This window comes from Lactuca sativa, chromosome 8 (genome assembly GCF_002870075.4).
Source record: "Lactuca sativa cultivar Salinas chromosome 8, Lsat_Salinas_v11, whole genome shotgun sequence".
Taxonomy (NCBI): Eukaryota; Viridiplantae; Streptophyta; class Magnoliopsida; order Asterales; family Asteraceae; genus Lactuca; species Lactuca sativa.
Window position 1 is genome coordinate 62,018,408 of NC_056630.2, and position 18,502 is coordinate 62,036,909.

The 18,502-nt window shown below is 33.8% G+C and overlaps 1 protein-coding gene across 1 annotated transcript; it reads left to right on the forward strand.

Moving 5' to 3' along the window:
- Positions 1 to 13,460: 13,460 nt before the first annotated feature.
- On the forward strand, positions 13,461 to 17,745 carry LOC111911281 (ABC transporter B family member 25). Its single transcript, XM_023907084.2, has 17 exons — positions 13,461 to 13,764; positions 14,030 to 14,098; positions 14,212 to 14,247; positions 14,349 to 14,423; positions 14,505 to 14,629; positions 14,736 to 14,835; positions 14,919 to 15,090; positions 15,170 to 15,288; positions 15,479 to 15,589; positions 15,682 to 15,826; positions 15,903 to 16,035; positions 16,105 to 16,180; positions 16,266 to 16,331; positions 16,434 to 16,541; positions 16,613 to 16,720; positions 16,805 to 17,002; positions 17,390 to 17,745. The coding sequence occupies exons 1-17, from the start codon at positions 13,696 to 13,698 to the stop codon at positions 17,597 to 17,599; spliced, it is 1,920 nt and encodes a 639-aa protein (XP_023762852.1). The 5' UTR covers positions 13,461 to 13,695; the 3' UTR covers positions 17,600 to 17,745.
- Positions 17,746 to 18,502: the final 757 nt, after the last annotated feature.

Consider the following 18,502-nt stretch of genomic DNA (forward strand, 5'->3'; position numbering starts at 1 on the left):
GAATGGGGACTAAATCCATGGAGAACTGCTCATCGAACAACTGTAGTGTACATCCCCGATGCACCCTCGCAACCCGAACGGTCCTATCATCCGCTATCTCTACATCCAATGGACACTCTAGCTCCCCCGGAGCTCCAAAAAATCACTTGCTAAGCGTGAACGAAATAAAAAGATCGGGTAGCCCTCGAATCGAACAATACCAGAGCTGATATACCGTTCGCTAAGAACGATCCTATAACAAAACAAGTAGACATAAACGATAATCAATACAAATAAAGAGATAAGGAGAGAATACATACCCATCACAACATCGGGAGCTACACGTGCCTCCTCTGCAGTAAGTTAAAAAGCCTTTCTTCTCGCCGTAGGCACCTTAGGCTGGCCCAGATGGCCATTTGTAATCCTCAACATAGCAGGAGCGGGCATCGCCACCTGTCCTGTCGCTGCTAAACCCGAACATTGGGCCCTTTTGCGGACCCTATGATTACATTGAAAGCAAATCATATCTGAAATTGCTATGGTGGTGGTGGTAGCAGTACAATCCCTGCTTATATGACCAGTTCGGCCGCACTTGAAGCAGCCCGAACTCCCCGCCCTGCACGCCCCCTCATGCATCTTTCCGCACTTGCCACACCGGTTGCGACCCTGCTAGCTCCTCAATCTGTGATCTAATACCTTGGGCTTCTTGCATGAACTACCTGTTTGAACCCCATCTGATTTCCTCTTCTTCTCCATCGCCCTCTCCTGTGCCCTAGCAATCATATCCTCCAGTGTCTTGCAGCTGGATCGGCTCACAAACTGGTAGATATCACTCCGCAGAATCTCATGATATCAGGCCTTTTTCATCTCCTCATCCGCCACGTACTGCAGAACGAGAAGGGACCTCTCCTTTAACATATAGGTGATCTCGTCCATCGTCTCGTATTCTGCTGGAGGTCCTGGAACTCCCTCGCCAGTTGGTGCACCTCAATCACTGGTGCAAACTTGGCCCTGAACCTGGCTGAGAAATCACTCCAAGTCATCGCATCAATAGCGGCATCATCACCAATATCTCTCCTAACCTCCTCCTACCAATCTCGTGCCCTTTCCTTTAAGAGGCATGAAGCAAGTCGAAACTTGTCCCCTTCGGGACATCTACTGGTGCGAAAAGCGTTGGCGACATCTGCCAACCATCTGTCGCTAGCAATGGGGTCCCAAGCCCCATGATAGTCGGGAGCTCCACAGGCTTTGAGCTCCCTGAATGTTAGCGTGCGCGACCCCATCATGGCCGCCACCTCAATGCGGAATGCACTCAGCCTCTCATCCAAAAGCTCCAAGATACCCTCCTTAATTGTACCGAATATCACAGGAGTCTGGTCTAAAATGTTGCGCATGACCTCAGATGAGATGAACTCTCTCGTCTGCTCGTCTAACTGCCCGACTCTAAAGCCCAAGCCTGATCCCTCACCAGCGCCTGAAGTGCCAACTGGTCTAGTGCGTAACGTCACCATACTGAAAATACACCGTAACAAACATCAGTATACATATCATCACTCGAGGGATCTCACACACTACAAGTTTCCTTGGTTCATCTCAGCATTCCTTGATTCGAGTAAGTATCCTCTACTTTCATTAGTACGAGCCCATGCTACCTTCCACATCTATCCATACTTACCTCAAGAACTGCCTCGAATCCACCAAGTCCCTTCTACTACTACTGCTTCACGCGTTAATCTCATCCTAGGCTTGCCCTAGGGTAATCACCGACCCACTCTCCGCCATCAGCTGCATAAGAAGTCCCTACTATCTCCCCCTAACTAGCTCGCGAATACTATTACATATCACTAAGACTAGATAAGTCTTCGAATGCGAGGCCCTACCCTACAACGGTTGGAATCAGACAAGAGCTGCGAAATAGAGCTAAACCTAACCTTCTGAAATTATTTAGTCCTCGCAATATGTAACTTAACATATTCATTTACTAGTTAGTTAAAGATAACTAGAACCCCTAAAAGCACAAAGCAACCAGCATTCGAGCATTAAGTACACATAATAAAACATGTCCTAATCAGGCCATCATATCACTGACAAATATGTACTAGCATGAAGTTCATAAAGCTGATACACATATAACAGGCACATAAAGCATCCTTCCTAGATCCTTAGCCCTAATCTAGCATGTAGTTCTCATAGGCATATCATAACATAAACTTGTATGGGTAATTTGGGAGTACTTACTTGAGCTAGGCTAATTGCATGCACCACACCCTTTTTCTCTTTTTGAAACCTGTTTCTCTTTTCAAAATTCTTTTCATAAAAATGCCTTTCTCTTGAAAACTTTCATACCAAGTCCCTAGTTTGAGTTCAGACACACCCGAGAGTGTGCCCGAATCCCTCAAACCAAGACTCTGATACCAACTTGAAACATCCTAAAAATACGGTCCAAAAATTTCATTTTTAAATCATTAATAAAAACCATAAGTATCATTCATCATATAAAAGTCATAAATCGTGTATCTCATAAATATTATAACATCTGTCAATATATCAAATCATATGTCAAAACATCAGAGTGTATCCTCCCAGGCTAAAAGCTATGGTGTGTGCAGTGCAATCATCCCGATCTCTTCCCCTTACTAGCGGAAGTACGTGAAACTAAAACTGAAAACTGTAAGCACGAATCTTAGTGAGTCTCCCTGCTACATCGAGCACTACCTGGCATCGGCCTTGTCCGACATCGGTCCCCGCCCAAGGTGGAGATGTGGAAACACTACCCTGGGCTAATTACTACAGCAGACTTCAAGGACGAAGTCTAATTCAAGTGGGGGAGAATTGTAACATTTGGTTTTGAAGTACTTCCATTGTTGATCCTTAAATTGAGATGTATTGCATTTTGGTCCCTAAGTTCAAGAAAATGTGCAAAAGGAGCCCTAGTGGTATTGTTGTAATTATGTCCTTTGGAGTACGCCATGTGATGCGTAAATAATTCTGCACTAGTTAATCCTACCAATGTAACTAATTATTACCTAAGGGCATGTACCTTGTTGAGAATAGTATAGCATAATAGACAGGTATCGAACATAGGGAACAAGATGATTAGCTAATTCTTATCTACTAACTAAATTTCTATTTAATTCAAAAAAGGTGTTTTCTCTAGTTTTGTAAGACTAGAAACTTAATTAACTAAACTAACCAACTATCAACTATTAAGGCAAATATGAAAACTAAAAGCAAGAAACACAAAAGACGATTTAAACCAAGGTAATTGAGAGACTTTCGTTTAGCTTCGATTTACTTGCTATTATGGTTGGTTTATGGAAGTGCAATGGATTAGTGTTTCATTGGTTAATGATTCCTAAGATAACCAAGTTAATGTTCACTAGCTTAATCCTTAAGCAAACAAGTTCATTCATACGATGATCAGACGGATAAACTAACAAGTTTACTAGTGTTCAATTCGAGTTAAATTAGACTTATAATGGATTGATCAAATTGGTTTATTGATTCAATTCAATATATGGTTGGTCATCATATATTAGCTCCTACAATTATTTACCCACTTTTCTATTTAAACCTAGGTTTTGGTCAAAACACTAGTCCTACAATTTTTCCAATTCACAAATATCATAAGTTTCAAGTTCAGTTAAGAAAGATGGTCATGCAGTCTAGATCAAACTCAGCAATAAATAGAAAAAGTAGTTCTCATAAGCATAGAAGGTTCTTTAATAAGATAAAGTAACAAATAACCAATAAAACTTAATCCTAACCATAAATCAAGCCATAAAAAGTCAAGCAAACCTACACTAAACGAAAGTCATAGGGTTTTGGCCCATGGTTTTAGCAATCAAACTCAGCAAAAAACGAGATTCATTGTAACAAACATGATTAAACTAAAGTAGAAAATTGTAAATAAGGGTTGTATTTTCCTTAATGCTCTCAATTCCCAAGCTATGATTGACTTCCTCAATTCCAAGCTTCAAAACAGATACCTGGCCTTAAAAAATCGACAGTAGCTTCCAGTAAAAGTTACAATTTCGGAGGAGAATGACTTTTATTTATAATTTCCCGAAAACAGATCACCACTTCGTGGTAAGTCCACCATATTATGGCCTTCGTGGTTATCTTGTATTCAACAAGTCTTCTAGATCCATCAGGACAGTCCAAAACACCACGTCGTGGAAATGTCACCACGACTAGAGAGTGTATTTTTCTTCATTTTAAGACTTGATCCAAATTCCTAGCTTCCAGCTTCCAGCTTCCTTTAGCATGTCTTTTACCCCTACAACACAATATATAACAAATTAAGTATCTTTTTTTTTCTATAAAGGGCATAAAAATGACTAGAAATATTAAGATATGATTTAAAACTATATATATATATATATATATATATATATATGTACATATCACCATGCGTATGTGGTGTATGCTGAGCGTACTATGGAACACCCTAGTATGCTGGGAATACATTAGTGTACGTTGGGCGTACTTGCTAGTTAAGGAAACCCTAATTTTTAGGGTGTGTCTTGTATTTAAGAACTATTGTGGCCTCATTTCATCCACCTTAACTGCCTCCATCCCTCTCAGATGTTTGTGCAACCCTAGTTTCACATTGAAGAGCCTTTTCAAGCTTAGAAGTGTTTTTTTGGTGCCTTAGAAGAAGAAGGAAGGAAGCCAATCTCATCTTGAAGGAGTGGAACACTTGGATCTGGGACTTTTACTTCATTTGCAACCATTCTAAGGTAAAAAGCTTGCAACTTTATTCCTCTAGCATATAGATCTAGATTTGGGAGTCTTTATGGAGCTTTTTGGTCCCAAAATGTTAGATCTTGAATATGGCATGTTCTTGACCTTTGAGTTTTCCTTTCAGACCCTAGGAGGATCTTAAGTCATAAAAATGGGTTCTAAATAGCTAGTTGAGCTTCATGCATCATTTAGAAGGTCTTAATGGAATAAGACCTTGTGTTTTATTTGACATGCTAGGTCATAAAGTCGGAGACTTTATGACTCCTAAGAGTATTTTAGCCATGGATCTGAAGTTAGACGTAAGAGATTAAGCCATTAAGTTCTTAATGGAAATTTTGGACTTGCAAGGGTATGCCTTATGTACGAGGTCAACCACCCAGATGGTGGTAAACTGCGAGGCTGCATGTACGCCTAGCGTACCTCCAGAGTACGCTCCACATACGAAGTCTGGGTTGACTCGGTCGAGCTGACTCAGTTGGGTTGACTCGGCTAGGTTGACTCAGTTGACTTATGGACTTTGACCAAGTTTGACCCCAAGGGTATTTTGGGATTTTGGTTGTGATTGGTCACTTGGATGGATATGTATCGGTTGGAGTTGAGATTCAAAGTCGGGACCTCATCAACTATGGATCAAAACGAGAGGTGAGTTTTCCTCACTGTACTTACGGGTCGAAGGCACCAAGGCCAGCCCATTGGATTAGATATCTTGTCATGTGATAGTATGTTATTATGCTGTAAAGATATGTTAGATCGGTATCCTGGTATATAGAATGATGCTATGCTTAGCGATCTGTATATCTACCAGATTGTCTGTTGACTGGTTATATGTTGGTTGGTGGTTGAGGTTTTACTGCTATGTGTGTGAGCCAACAGACCGGGGGTATTCTAACCTAATGGTTGGTTGGGCCTAAGGGTATTCCATCCCGAGGACGACTGGATCCCTTGTATATTGGCATTCCAACCCGATGATTGATTAAACCGACATGATTGTATGGTATATGGTGACACTGGATTACATTGTGCATCGGTCAATAGGCCTGAGGTATTCCAATGCGATGGTTGATTGGACTCGACATGTATGGTATTCCAACCCGATGGCTGATTGGACAAACATGCTTATGATACAAGGGTAATCCATCCTAAGGATGACTGGGCCCATCGTAGACATGCATGGTATTCCAGACCGAGGCTGATTGGGTTGGGCATGAGTATTTGAGCATGCTTGTTTGTATATGTTATCTATTTGTGTGGTGGTATTTTGGGTAAACTCTCAAAATTTCATGCTTATAATTGTGGTTATGGTTTCAGGTACTTCAGTGGACCATGGCAAGACGAAGACGTGACCGTACACATCTTTGGTTTTCGATTGATTTGATATTGGGAGTCTCTAATTTTAAATAATATTTTGAAAACAATGGTTTTGTATCACTTCCATTAATAAACGGGTTGTTTTGAAAAGTTTTAAATTTGTTGAATTTTTGGGATGTAACTGAGCATAACACTTTTACTGTTGTAGTAAAATGTCCATCTGCAACCTTACGGAGACATTGCCTGATGTTGGTGTTACTTGATGTTGACTTCGCCTGAATGATGTCTCCACTTAGTCCCTTGGACCCCACCTCGGTACTGCCTAACATGTTTTTTACTAATGTGTTGATACCATCCTCTTTCCCCCATGTAGCCAAGTCCTTCAAGATAGAACTTTTTCGTAAGGATTTTCTATTCCTAGACCTATATTCTTGTCTATTCTTGGGACTAAACACCTGTTGCGTACAACGGGGAAGGAGTAACAGACTAACCCATGCATCGTAAATCTTTATGTATTAAAGTTTCGATTTTTATTACATACAACTGATTTTTATATAGGCTAAAGGATCAATCTGAATAATATTCATGACCATTAATGTTAATAACTAGATCTAATCTTTCATAATCCAAACATTTAATTAGTTATTTAAATAGTTAATTGCATGATCATTATGTTAGCTGTTCTCATAATTAATAGTTAAATAATCATACCAAGATAACTAATCATTATAGAAATAGGTAATTAACAATATAATATCATTGCACTTCTAATAAATCAATCGTAAGAAAAGAGGGGAATTCAAGATCTAAGTGAAAGTACTTTAAAATATTGCTTGAATCAACTTCCTAGCTTAGTTTGTTAGTTAAATTTGAGTTTAATTTATTTTTAACAAAACCGCCAATAATTGTTTAATTTTATGGTTCGAAATCATGTTATTCCTCTTGTATTTGATACCTGATCTTACTTCAACTATACTACTACACACCATTAGTTACACCTCCTAGTATATTACAGTCTAGTTGTGATAATATCAGTTTTATAAATTTAAAACTTTGATCATATATATATATATATATATATATATATATATATATATATATATATATATATATATATAATGAACAACACATCAAAAAGGATTGATGTTGATTAAATGGGTTTTCCTATGTGTAATTTGACAGCATAGACCGGTGATCATTTATTAATTATTTGCACAATTGCTAATTCTATTTGGAGTATAATTGCTTGGCGGTAGGATGTTAATGTCCAATCTCTTAACATATCTGCATATTTGAATTTTTGGTCAAACAAACTGAAGCTTAATGCGCTTCAAAGGAGAAGTCTTGACATAAACATTATAAAAAGTCCATGAGAACCATCTAGTCTTTTTGGAACAATACAATTTCGAAACTGTTAAACATACAAAGACGAAGATCTTTGATAACTTAAGTCATTATTTTCAACCTAGATAGCCAATGTTGCTATTATATCAATTAAAGTAGGAAATTTATTCTTTCTTTTACCCATCAACCTCAAATATAGAGGTACATTGTCAATATCCTTGTGATTGTGGCTTAAGTATACATATATTTTAAAATTATCAATATAGATTATAGAAATAGACTTTAGATATGTTGAATTCTAACTTGATACTTAAACAATCTGATAATTACTATTAGGAACTAATAACGAATTATTTAGAATAGACAAACAAACGAATGAACAAATAATAGTTATGATTAAATATCCAAAACTTTTCACAACCAACCAATGATTAATATAGAAGATTAAATGTTGAGATGTCTCAAGATAATAAATCCAATTATATTATTATTGTTATCAATTTTCATCCAGAAATCAGATTGATCATTCGCGATCAGATCTAATTATAGGAAAATAGTAGATACAAACTGTCCTGTTATTGGACACATTTAAATGTGAAACAATAAAGTAAAACCGACTTGTTTGTAGTTGATCTCGATTTGTAGAAATCTGCACGGATCTGACTCCTATCCTTAAAAGTTTTTACTGCGCTTTTATCGGCTGTAAGCAACAGACCCCAGGATTTAATTTAGAATTAGTGATAGGCTAGGCTAAATGTGTGTGTGTAAGTTTAGCACATCCCTTGATCCACTACGCCTTTAAACGCCTATCAAGAACTAAGCATTATAAACTCACTAAATGTTTCTTTCCCAACCAATATGGGATAATGGAAACTAGTCAACTTGCTTATTCCATTAACATTCCCAACAATATATAAATTAAGAATAAGACTCGCGCCCCCTAATCAATATAACTATAATTGTTCACCAAATTAAAACCCTCGTTCTTCAAATTAGGAATACTTGATAGAAGATAACCTTACATGAAGGTTTATGGGGTGATCTAATTCTATTATAAGTGTTTTTTGGATCCTTGTTAACCGAAGCGATAAATGTTATGTACTATTTTGTTTGTTAACTTTTAAGTAGAATCCAATAAAATAATATTCTATTTTGGGAATCGATTAATCCCAAACTTCCAAATGCAAGGCATAATAAAATTGTTTTTTTTTTATCTTCATATCGAGTTGAATAGGATAAAGAAAGAAATGGAAGCCATGCGGTTTTGAACTTAAGATTGCAGGAACCAACATCGTGGTCTTGTACATGTTCATGTCATTTTCCAAAGGTGCAACTTTTAGTTCAAAGCATCTTGCTTTGAACTAATTCGAGAAAAAAAAAACGCTTACCATAGAATTTTGACAAATTGGAGCATCCCTTCTAGTGGGCTTGAGGGATGAGGGTTTCAAGGCAGGACATACTACTTTAAAAGTTGTTAAATGCAAAGTCATGAAACATGAGAAGTCGTGCATAGAAAATGAACACATGTTCGTATCATTTGCATTTGATACGTTTGGTTTCCTCGCCCTGAGCCCCCGAATGTTGTGAAGCTTTTTACTAGGGTACAATAGATCATGCATATCATTGTTATGTCCCCTAGATTTATAGGATGTAGTCTTTAAAAGAATTAGTTTTATCATACAAAAAGATTTAGCAGCGTAACTTGTTACCCGTTTGCCTTCTTACTCTTTGTATTGTGACCACTAATTAATTATTAGTTATCGATATATAAAAAACTTGTATATATTGAAATTTTAATTTTTGTCCAAGATGTCCTAATTCGAGAAGGTAGGTCACAATTACAATGATATTAAGAGTGTACACCGTGTATTTATGTTGAAAATGGTAAGAGGAGGAAGACATGACCTATCTTTCCTTTTTCCATTTTAACAATATTCTCGATTTTGATTGAAAAGAATGCACGAAAGTGCAAAGCTATGATCTAAATGACATAGTATAAGACTAACATATAATACGAGTTATTGAAATAAAAATGATGTGAAATAAGCTTATACATACAATATCTTAAATTAAGATTGAGAACTTATGATGTACATGAAAAATAATTGATCAACCTCTTTAGATCATCATCCCATTTCCAAATCAAAGACTTAACATATAATACGAGTTATTGAAATAAAAATCATGTTTATTGAATAGATTTAGTCATTTGATTCAATATAATCTCTAAATATTATTAAAAGAGAAACCTTATGACATCATCTAAAACAATCTGGACCGTTGATTGTGTTTTCTTTATAGGTTTTTCACCCTTAGATCAATTTGCTTACGTCACCTTGATCAAACAAGAAGTCAACCTATTATATTAGAAAATTAAATATAGGAATTGAATGAAAATGATACTTGATTTCTTTCCAAACTTACAACCACAAAATTGGTTCCTTATTAATGTAAACCTTAAATTTAGGTTCTATTTCCATTCAAAATTGTTTTCCAAATTATATTATATGTTGAAATCTCGGAAACTATTAATTGCAAATTTCAAAAGTTTCGGATATTTTTATGAACCAATACACTTTCAAGCATGATATCTTCTATTTTAAGTTTAAATGAGATTTCAATTGATTACCTGCTAATTTTCATCATATTGACTTTTATATATATATTTCAAACCTTTTTAATAATCGATTTACACAAACATTATGTCATAATTCCCACGTAGAAAACAAATCTCTAAATATTATTAAAAGAGAAACCTTACGACATCATCTAAAACAATCTGGACCGTTGATTGTGTTTTCTTTATAGGTTTTACACCCTTAGATCAATTTGCTTACGTCACCTTGATCAAACAAGAAGTCAATCCGTTGTATTAGGAAATTAAATGTAGGAATTGAATAAAAATGATACTTGAATTCTTTCCAAACTTACAACTACAAAATTGGTTCCTTATTAATGTAAACCTTAAATTTAGGCTCTATTTCCATTCAAAATTGCTTTCCAAATACATTATATGTTGAAATCTCAGAAACTATTGATTTCAAATTTCAAAAGTTTCGGATATTTTTATGAACCAATACACTTTCAAGCATGATATCTTCTATTTTAAGTTTAAATGAGATTTCAATTGATTACCTACTAATTTTCATCATATTGACTTGTATATATATATTTCAAACCTTTTTAATAATCGATTTACACAAACATTATGTCATAATTCCCACGTAGAAAACAAATGCAAAAAAACTTCAACCTTCCCACCAGTCTGATTAGTCGAATAAATGTATGTATTTATTCCTTAAATCATTTTAATCTGTAAGTTTGATATTGTTTTCGAAATTATATATTTTTACTCATTCGTATGGTTCTTTGTTGAATAGTTATAATTTGGATGTATAATGTTGTTTTTGAAAAAAAAAATTTGATGTTGTGTTCGGTTCTTGGTTCCATCTTTTTAATCGGTAACTATGATTCTATTTTCGAAAACAATAAACTCAATGTTAAAATTGGATGTTATATATAATGAAATTATGATGTTACATGTCTGTGTATACCTTTGTAAAAAATCAATAGACAAGACAAGAGATGAAATGACATAATATAACAGACGGGTTGTACAAAAGACATGAACGCACTCATTAGAAAGTTTGTTTATGTCTCCGACAGTAACAGAATAAGAATAAGAAATATACCTTCTCAACAATTGATGTGAGCTTTAAAGTTAAATATAAGCATGTTGTGAAAGATGAAAATAGGCTCCTGTATTCTTTTTTCAAAAAGAATCGGTACCATACATGGGCAGGTAAGAATGCACGGTATAATAGAAGTGTGCACTCAACTAGAGTCAGCATTTGACCCTGAAATACCAAAAACGCCCCTCAGAACCTTTTGAAAAAAAAATCAGGTATACTCAACAACCAAAAATGTAATCTAATCTAAAAAAAAGAAAAAAAAAGAAAAGAAAAATATAAATTTTGTTGTTATGATATATGTTTTTTAGTTTTGGTTCAAAGGCAAAATGGTGATTTAAAAAAAAACTAATAGTTAGGCTGTTAACTTAGGCAATCATAAAAGCTTTATGAAACAGTGAAACAAGGTCCAAAAACTACAACCTGATTCTTTTAGGGACCAAAACCAAAAAAATCAACTAAACATATAGACCAAATATGTAATTCACTAAGAATAAATGAAAAAACTTTTGTTTATACTGATCCCCCCCCCCCTTTTGACATCATGGTGGTAGATTGAGCTTCATCACTTCTGCCCCTAATTTGCTCTTTGCTTTATAGTAAGGAATGTTCTTTATTACCACTGGATCATTTATTGCATGTTCAGGATCCATTGATATAATCCCTGTTGTATTTCAAATTCAATAATAAAATTGTAATTAATTAACTTTTCATTGAAGTTAATAAAGTATAAATTTATCTCACTTCCTGCTCATCCATGTTTTCTCATTGCTATAGCATCACGAAGTTGATCATATCACATATTTTTCTAAATAAGAAACACTAATATCAACAAAAGAAGTTATTTAATTTCGTAATAAAGTTGAATTAAAAAAATAAGTAAATAAATAAATAAGAAATAAAAGAACCTTGTATTACCACCATATTTTATGTTTGACCTCATCACCATATTTAAATTCTCCCATAATTTGAGGCATTGTGATTAACCAAAATGCAACAATGCTTGGATCTTTCATGCTATCAATAATATGCTGAAACACAAAAGTAGATGTTTTGAAGTGAGATAATTGTTACAAAAGGAAATGGGGTAGAATCGTAATTGACATTTACCTAATAAGGGTTTTTTGTTTTTTTCATTATGTTGTAAGCTTTACATGGAGGCTCGATAATTTGCAAAGTAAATAAAACTAAAAGGGTGTTTCTTTTTTCCTTCATTAAACTCTATAGTGAAAGACTATATGAATAAAGTGTTCTATACATAAAGATTGTAGATAAAGATGGAAAATAAAACGCAATGGATTATGAGAAATCACAAAAAATAAGAACCAAACCTAGGAACCAACATCGAAGAAAAACCCTACTTTCTTTACTTCAAAAAAAATCAACATACCTACACATACTCAAAACCATAGAAAGAATTTCACAAAACAAATGTTATTTCATAAAAAAAGGAGCCTGAAAAAAAAAGATGGTAGTAAACCGAAGAAGACATATCAAAATCAACAAAAAAAAAACGAAGATATAAACATAAATGATGGACCTGATAAATGATTTTTTGTCATATTATCCCTAAAATAAAAAAGAAGCCATCAATGAATCTTAACATTGTCGATGATGGTGACAATAACTCAGATTAAGGAAAAAAAGATCTGATATTAGAGATGAAGTGGAGGGAGATGATTAGCTTCGTTGCAGATTTATTGGTTATAGTTTCTTTATATTTAATATTGTGGGGGGGTTTTATGTGACTCATTTTGAAGGAACATAAATAAGTTGCTATTTTTTTTAAATAAACAGTTATATTTCGCAATATAGCCATAAAATAACAATGTATTTTGAAAGTACATTGTTAAATGTTGGATTATACTTGTGTACACCTATTTTCACGCATGGTTGACTATATATAGTTGTTTTCCGTGTCACAAGTAAAAAATGTTTGAAGGTACTTATATGTGACAAACAAAGTCATTGAACTAATAAAACAAAAAGTGTTGTCTATAAAGAGGTCCTTCAACGCTATATATATTTACCTATTTTAGTGTAATTTCTATACATTTCAATAATACCAATAATCCTACTTTTTTTTATAACTATTTTGTAATATCTATATAAATTTGTATTTTATTTATGTGTTTTCTGCGTTTAACGCAGGTCATAATCTAATATATAAGAAAAAGAAAATCAATTTTACACATGTGAATAGTTGGTTTTTCTCCAAGTAATTCAAATCTTTCTATTTAAGGTTTAAAAGCACCGACTGTGGGATTATGTCTCCAATGATTTGATGGGATGAGATCCACGTACAATACCTATTAACGTAACTAATGACGTCAATCGACACGAACAAATAAGATTCCATTCGGACTATAACCAAATCATTCATGTAACGACAGAAACTATAACCACACATTCTAAAGATAGTGTTGGAGTGTATATATACACGCTCTTTCTAACTACCCATTTCGAATTTAGAGCAAGAATTCGAAACAAAATTCAAACTTTCTTTTGTTGTGATGGGTTCGAATGATTCACTCTGATACGTAGAATCTCTTATCGGAACTGTTGAATTAGAGATTGATACGTCGACTGAATCTTGTAATATCGACCTTGAGTGATAATTCTTGCAGTGATGGATAGATTTTCTGGTGGTGGTATGCATGGTATGAGAGGCGAGAGAACTCCGTTGCTTAATAGGAATGTAAGTTTCCATGAACTCTGAATTAGTATGCCAACTTAGATTTCCGTACCCTTTTGAACTAAAATTCAACGACTCCTATGAATCGTTCTGTACTGTTATGGTTACATCATTGAAATCTTAAATTTTTGAGGCATAATGTGTGTTTATGCGTGTCCATTACTTGATTCGTATGAATATGATTTTGGGTATGTTTTAGTTATCGGGGAAGTATCTTATTACGATTTTATGTGGGTTTATACTCTTTAATTTTGGTGGTTAATTTCAGGGTTTGATGAGAAACGATCCATTGGCAAACGGTGAGCAGAATGATCTTGAGCTTGGAGATGCAGTGCCGGTAATTTACTGTTTCTTTCTACTTCCAGTTTACACCCCCCAACTGTTTGACATAATGCCTAAGTGAAAAACTCATGTTAAGCCTTTCTAACTTCGTTTATGAAAACCCAACAGGCTGCAAATGTGAGTTTTTTCAGAGTGCTCTCTCTGGTGAGTATATGGTATTTCAATTTTCATCATTTTGTCACTTTCAAATGCTGAATTATATTTTGTGTCTGAAAATGTTAAGCTGTTAATTAATTATTTAACAGGCAAAACCAGAGGCAGGAAGATTGATCATTGGTACTATAGCTTTGTTGATTGCATCCACATCAAGTATCCTGATTGTATGTCTACATCTTTTCATCTCCCTCAATATAATTTTATTTTCAAGAATAATAATCTTTTATTTATTTATTAAATTTCAGCCAAGATTTGGTGGGACAATAATTGATATTGTTTCAGGAGATCTCCAAACACCTGAACAAAAAAGTGAAGCAGTAAGCTTAGTCAACAGAACCATACTAGGAATCCTTCTTATTGTCATAATTGGGTATGAAAATAAAAAAATTTCAAAAACCACAATTCCTCCATTTTCTTTAAACTAAAGTCAACTCAACTTTGACTCATTTGATCATTTGATCATTTCCTGTTTTCAGTTCAGTCTGCACAGCATGTCGAGCATGGTTATTTTCTTCAGCAAGTGAAAGAATCGTTGCTGCATTAAGAAAGAATCTTTTCACCCACCTTATTAATCAAGTAAAAACCACTCCCTTTTTCAAAAAGAAAATGTCTTTTCTACCCTTTTTGTCAAAACTCAAGATTCACTTACCCTTTTTCAGGAAATAGCTTTCTTTGATGTTACAAGAACAGGGGAACTTCTTAGTAGACTTTCTGAGGATACCCAAATCATTAAAAATGCTGCAACTTCAAATGTCTCTGAAATTTTAAGGAATCTTTCCACTGCATTTATTGGTATTGGTTTCATGTTTACCACATCATGGAAGCTAACATGTAAGATTAAAACCAATATTAAGTAAAAAATAAATTCTTTTTTTAACATATAAATTAATCATCTTTTTCTTGTTATTAGTATTGGCTTTGGTTGTTGTTCCTCTCATTTCAATTGCTGTTCGCCAAGTTGGACGTTATCTTCGTGAAGTTTCCCACAAAACTCAAGCTGCTGCAGCTGTTGCTTCCTCAATTGCTGAGGTGTGTGTATTGACCATTTTACCCCTACTTGTTACAAAAGTTACAAATGTGTGATTATAACTCCAACTAAGACTCCCATATTTTGTTATAATACTATCACATCCAACATTCTTTTGTAACCAAAGTATGAATGACAACATTCCAAAAAGAAAATTTTTATAAATTTAATTTTTTTTATATAAATTTGTAGGAATCTTTTGGTGCTGTACGTACTGTGAGATCTTTTGCACAAGAAAGTTTTGAGATTTCACGTTACTCTGAGAAAGTTGATGAGACATTAAAACTTGGACTTCAGTATGCTGTAAGTACCTTATATCTTTTCAACACACAATAAATCATAAAAAGAAAAAAAAAAAAAAAACTTATTTTTTTTTTATTGTTTTTTGGTTGCAGAAAGTGGTAGGTTTGTTTTTTGGAGGTTTGAATGCAGCATCAACACTATCAGTTATCATAGTAGTGATATATGGAGCTCATTTAACAATAGCAGGCTCTATGACTCCAGGAGCTCTTACTTCCTTCATTCTTTATAGCCTCACAGGTACTTATTTCAATAATTACATAAATACCCTTTTATGGTTTATGAAAGATCAATGAATTTGGTTATTTGGTTGCAGTTGGATCATCTGTGTCTGGGTTGTCTAGTATTTACACAGTGGCAATGAAAGCTGCTGGAGCAAGTAGGAGAGTTTTTCAGCTTCTGGATCGAGTTTCTTCAATGCCTGAATCTGGAAAGAAGTGTCCTATGGGGTTAGTTTCGTAATTTCATTCGTTTATATATATCTTTTATTAGTTATTGATTGTAATTTTTCATTGTAGTGATGGAGATGCAGAAGTGGAGTTGGATGATGTTTGGTTTTCTTACCCTTCTCGTCCACGTCATATGGTGCTTGAGGTAAATTATAAAGCACGAAAAAAAATGTTAAATTATAATTAAAATTTAAAATACTAAATAATTTACATTTTTTTTTAAATTTCAGGGTATAAATTTGAAACTTCACCCTGGTTCAAAAGTTGCACTTGTTGGTCCTAGTGGTGGTGGAAAGGTAATAATCAGACTAAAATTTAATTAGTAAAATGGAAAATTTTAAATTCCCTTTTTACCCTCAATTCATGAATCTCAAGAAACGTTATTTATTTGTTTGCAGACCACCATAGCGAATTTGATTGAAAGATTTTATGATCCTGTGAAAGGAAGAGTTTTGATTAATGGGGTTCCTCTAGTAGACATATCACATGAACATCTACACAAAAGGGTAAAATTGTAAACTCCCCACTTATTTTCAAGATTCAACATAATCAACAATTCGTATCTTTGAAAACACAGATAAGCATAGTGAGTCAGGAACCTACACTCTTCAATTGTTCAATTGAAGAGAACATCGCTTATGGACTTAATGGAAAAGCAAGTGAGGAAGAAGTGGAAAAAGCAGCTGTAAGTGTAAAAAAGTAAAAACACTAATTATTAGTAAATTTAATTCTTATTGTTGTTAAAACCTTTGATTTTTTATTTGAACAGAAAATGGCAAACGCGCACGATTTTATATCGAAATTCCCCGAAAAATATAAAACTTTTGTTGGAGAAAGAGGAGTGAGACTTTCGGGAGGTCAAAAACAAAGAGTAGCCATAGCAAGAGCTCTTTTGATGAACCCTAAAATCCTTCTTTTAGATGAAGCCACTAGTGCTTTGGATGCAGAAAGCGAGTACTTGGTTCAGGTAAAATTTTTTATTTTATTTTTGTATTTTTGCATATACCGACAAGGGTTCGAGTCTCAGCAACACCAGTGCGAAGAGTTTTAATAATTAAATCCAGTATGTATTGGGCTCCTTGTGGGCCCAGCGCTTTATGTCAGCCACCTAACAGACTGTACACGAATAATCACAAATATAACCTTGTGGATTGAGCTACTTGTGGGCCATGACCCCTTATGCCAACCACCTAGCATAATACTGGTCGATTGCTGTGTATCTGATTTACATCTCACATGATGATGCTGTGTCATTGTGGGCCAGCTTAGGGTTGCTGGAATAAATAATAACCTTTTTCGCATAAACATTTGTGGTTATTTCGACATGAATTAAACTATTTTTTTTGGGGGGTAGGATGCGATGGAATCTTTAATGAAGGGAAGGACGGTGTTGGTGATAGCGCATAGGCTTTCGACAGTACAAAGTGCGGACACGGTTGCGGTTGTATCGGATGGGAAGATAGTTGAACAAGGGACTCATGATGATCTTTTAAGCAAAGATGGTATTTATACCGCGTTAGTGAAGAGGCAATTACAAGGGGCTAAAGCCGAAGTCAAGCTATAAATGCTTGATAAATATTGAGTTTTAATTCGGGTAATCGGATAAGTATTGGTATAGGAACTTATGTTTAATCAAGAAACCTTAATATTCAAGTTCGAGATATTTTTTTTTTTCATATATGCAAGTGGTTATATGAATGTGCATGGTTACATGGTGTGTTTTGATTGAAGAGTATGCTAAAACCAAAATGATAATTTCTTTCACCCGTAACATCCGTATCGGCTAAAAATGTTTCTCTTCAACGTTAGCATTACATTAGTTTTTTTTTTTCATCCCTAAATGTGATCACAAGTTTTAAACAATTTGAATATGTCCATCATATAATACTAATACGATAGTAAAGCTAAATGAGGTTTACAAGAATTTCAATTAAATTTTTTCCATATGGCATTTTATGGTGTTTTTTTTTTTTTTTTTTTTTTTTTTTTTTTTTTTTTAATTTATTTATTTATTTATTAAATTCACACATAATTTTAAATTTAATAATAAATGCATATTAATTTTAATAATTCATTTTCCTTGTAATTTTAACATTTATAAATTAAAACTTCATTAGTTTCCTTTGTTTATATATCTTATAAATTCAAATTTTTTCAAATGTTTAGAGTTTTTGTATTTAAATTTTTTTTTTAAAATAAAACCATTTAATACATATGACAAAATGAATCTTTATTTATTATAGTTGATTTCCTTACATATAAATATGTTAATACTAGGTGTAATAAGTTTTAACACTTGTCATTTTATTATATTTTTGAAATAAATAATATCTAAATGTCAATTTCTAGGTTTTTTCAAATTTTAAATTAAAAAGCCACATAATATTTTTATATTTATATATGTAAAGTATTAAATGTAATAAATATCATAAAATTATGATTAATAGGTTTCTTCTTTTCTTATTTC

Excerpts from the sequence above, each read along its gene's own strand:
- LOC111911281 (XM_023907084.2), top strand. The coding sequence starts at position 13,696 with ATGGATAGATTTTCTGGTGGTGGTATGCATGGTATGAGAGGCGAGAGA. Across the intron at positions 16,036-16,104 it reads GGAAAGAAGTGTCCTATGGG|TGATGGAGATGCAGAAGTGG; the intron begins GTTAGTTTCGTA and ends TTTTCATTGTAG. Across the intron at positions 16,721-16,804 it reads AAGAAGTGGAAAAAGCAGCT|AAAATGGCAAACGCGCACGA; the intron begins GTAAGTGTAAAA and ends TTATTTGAACAG.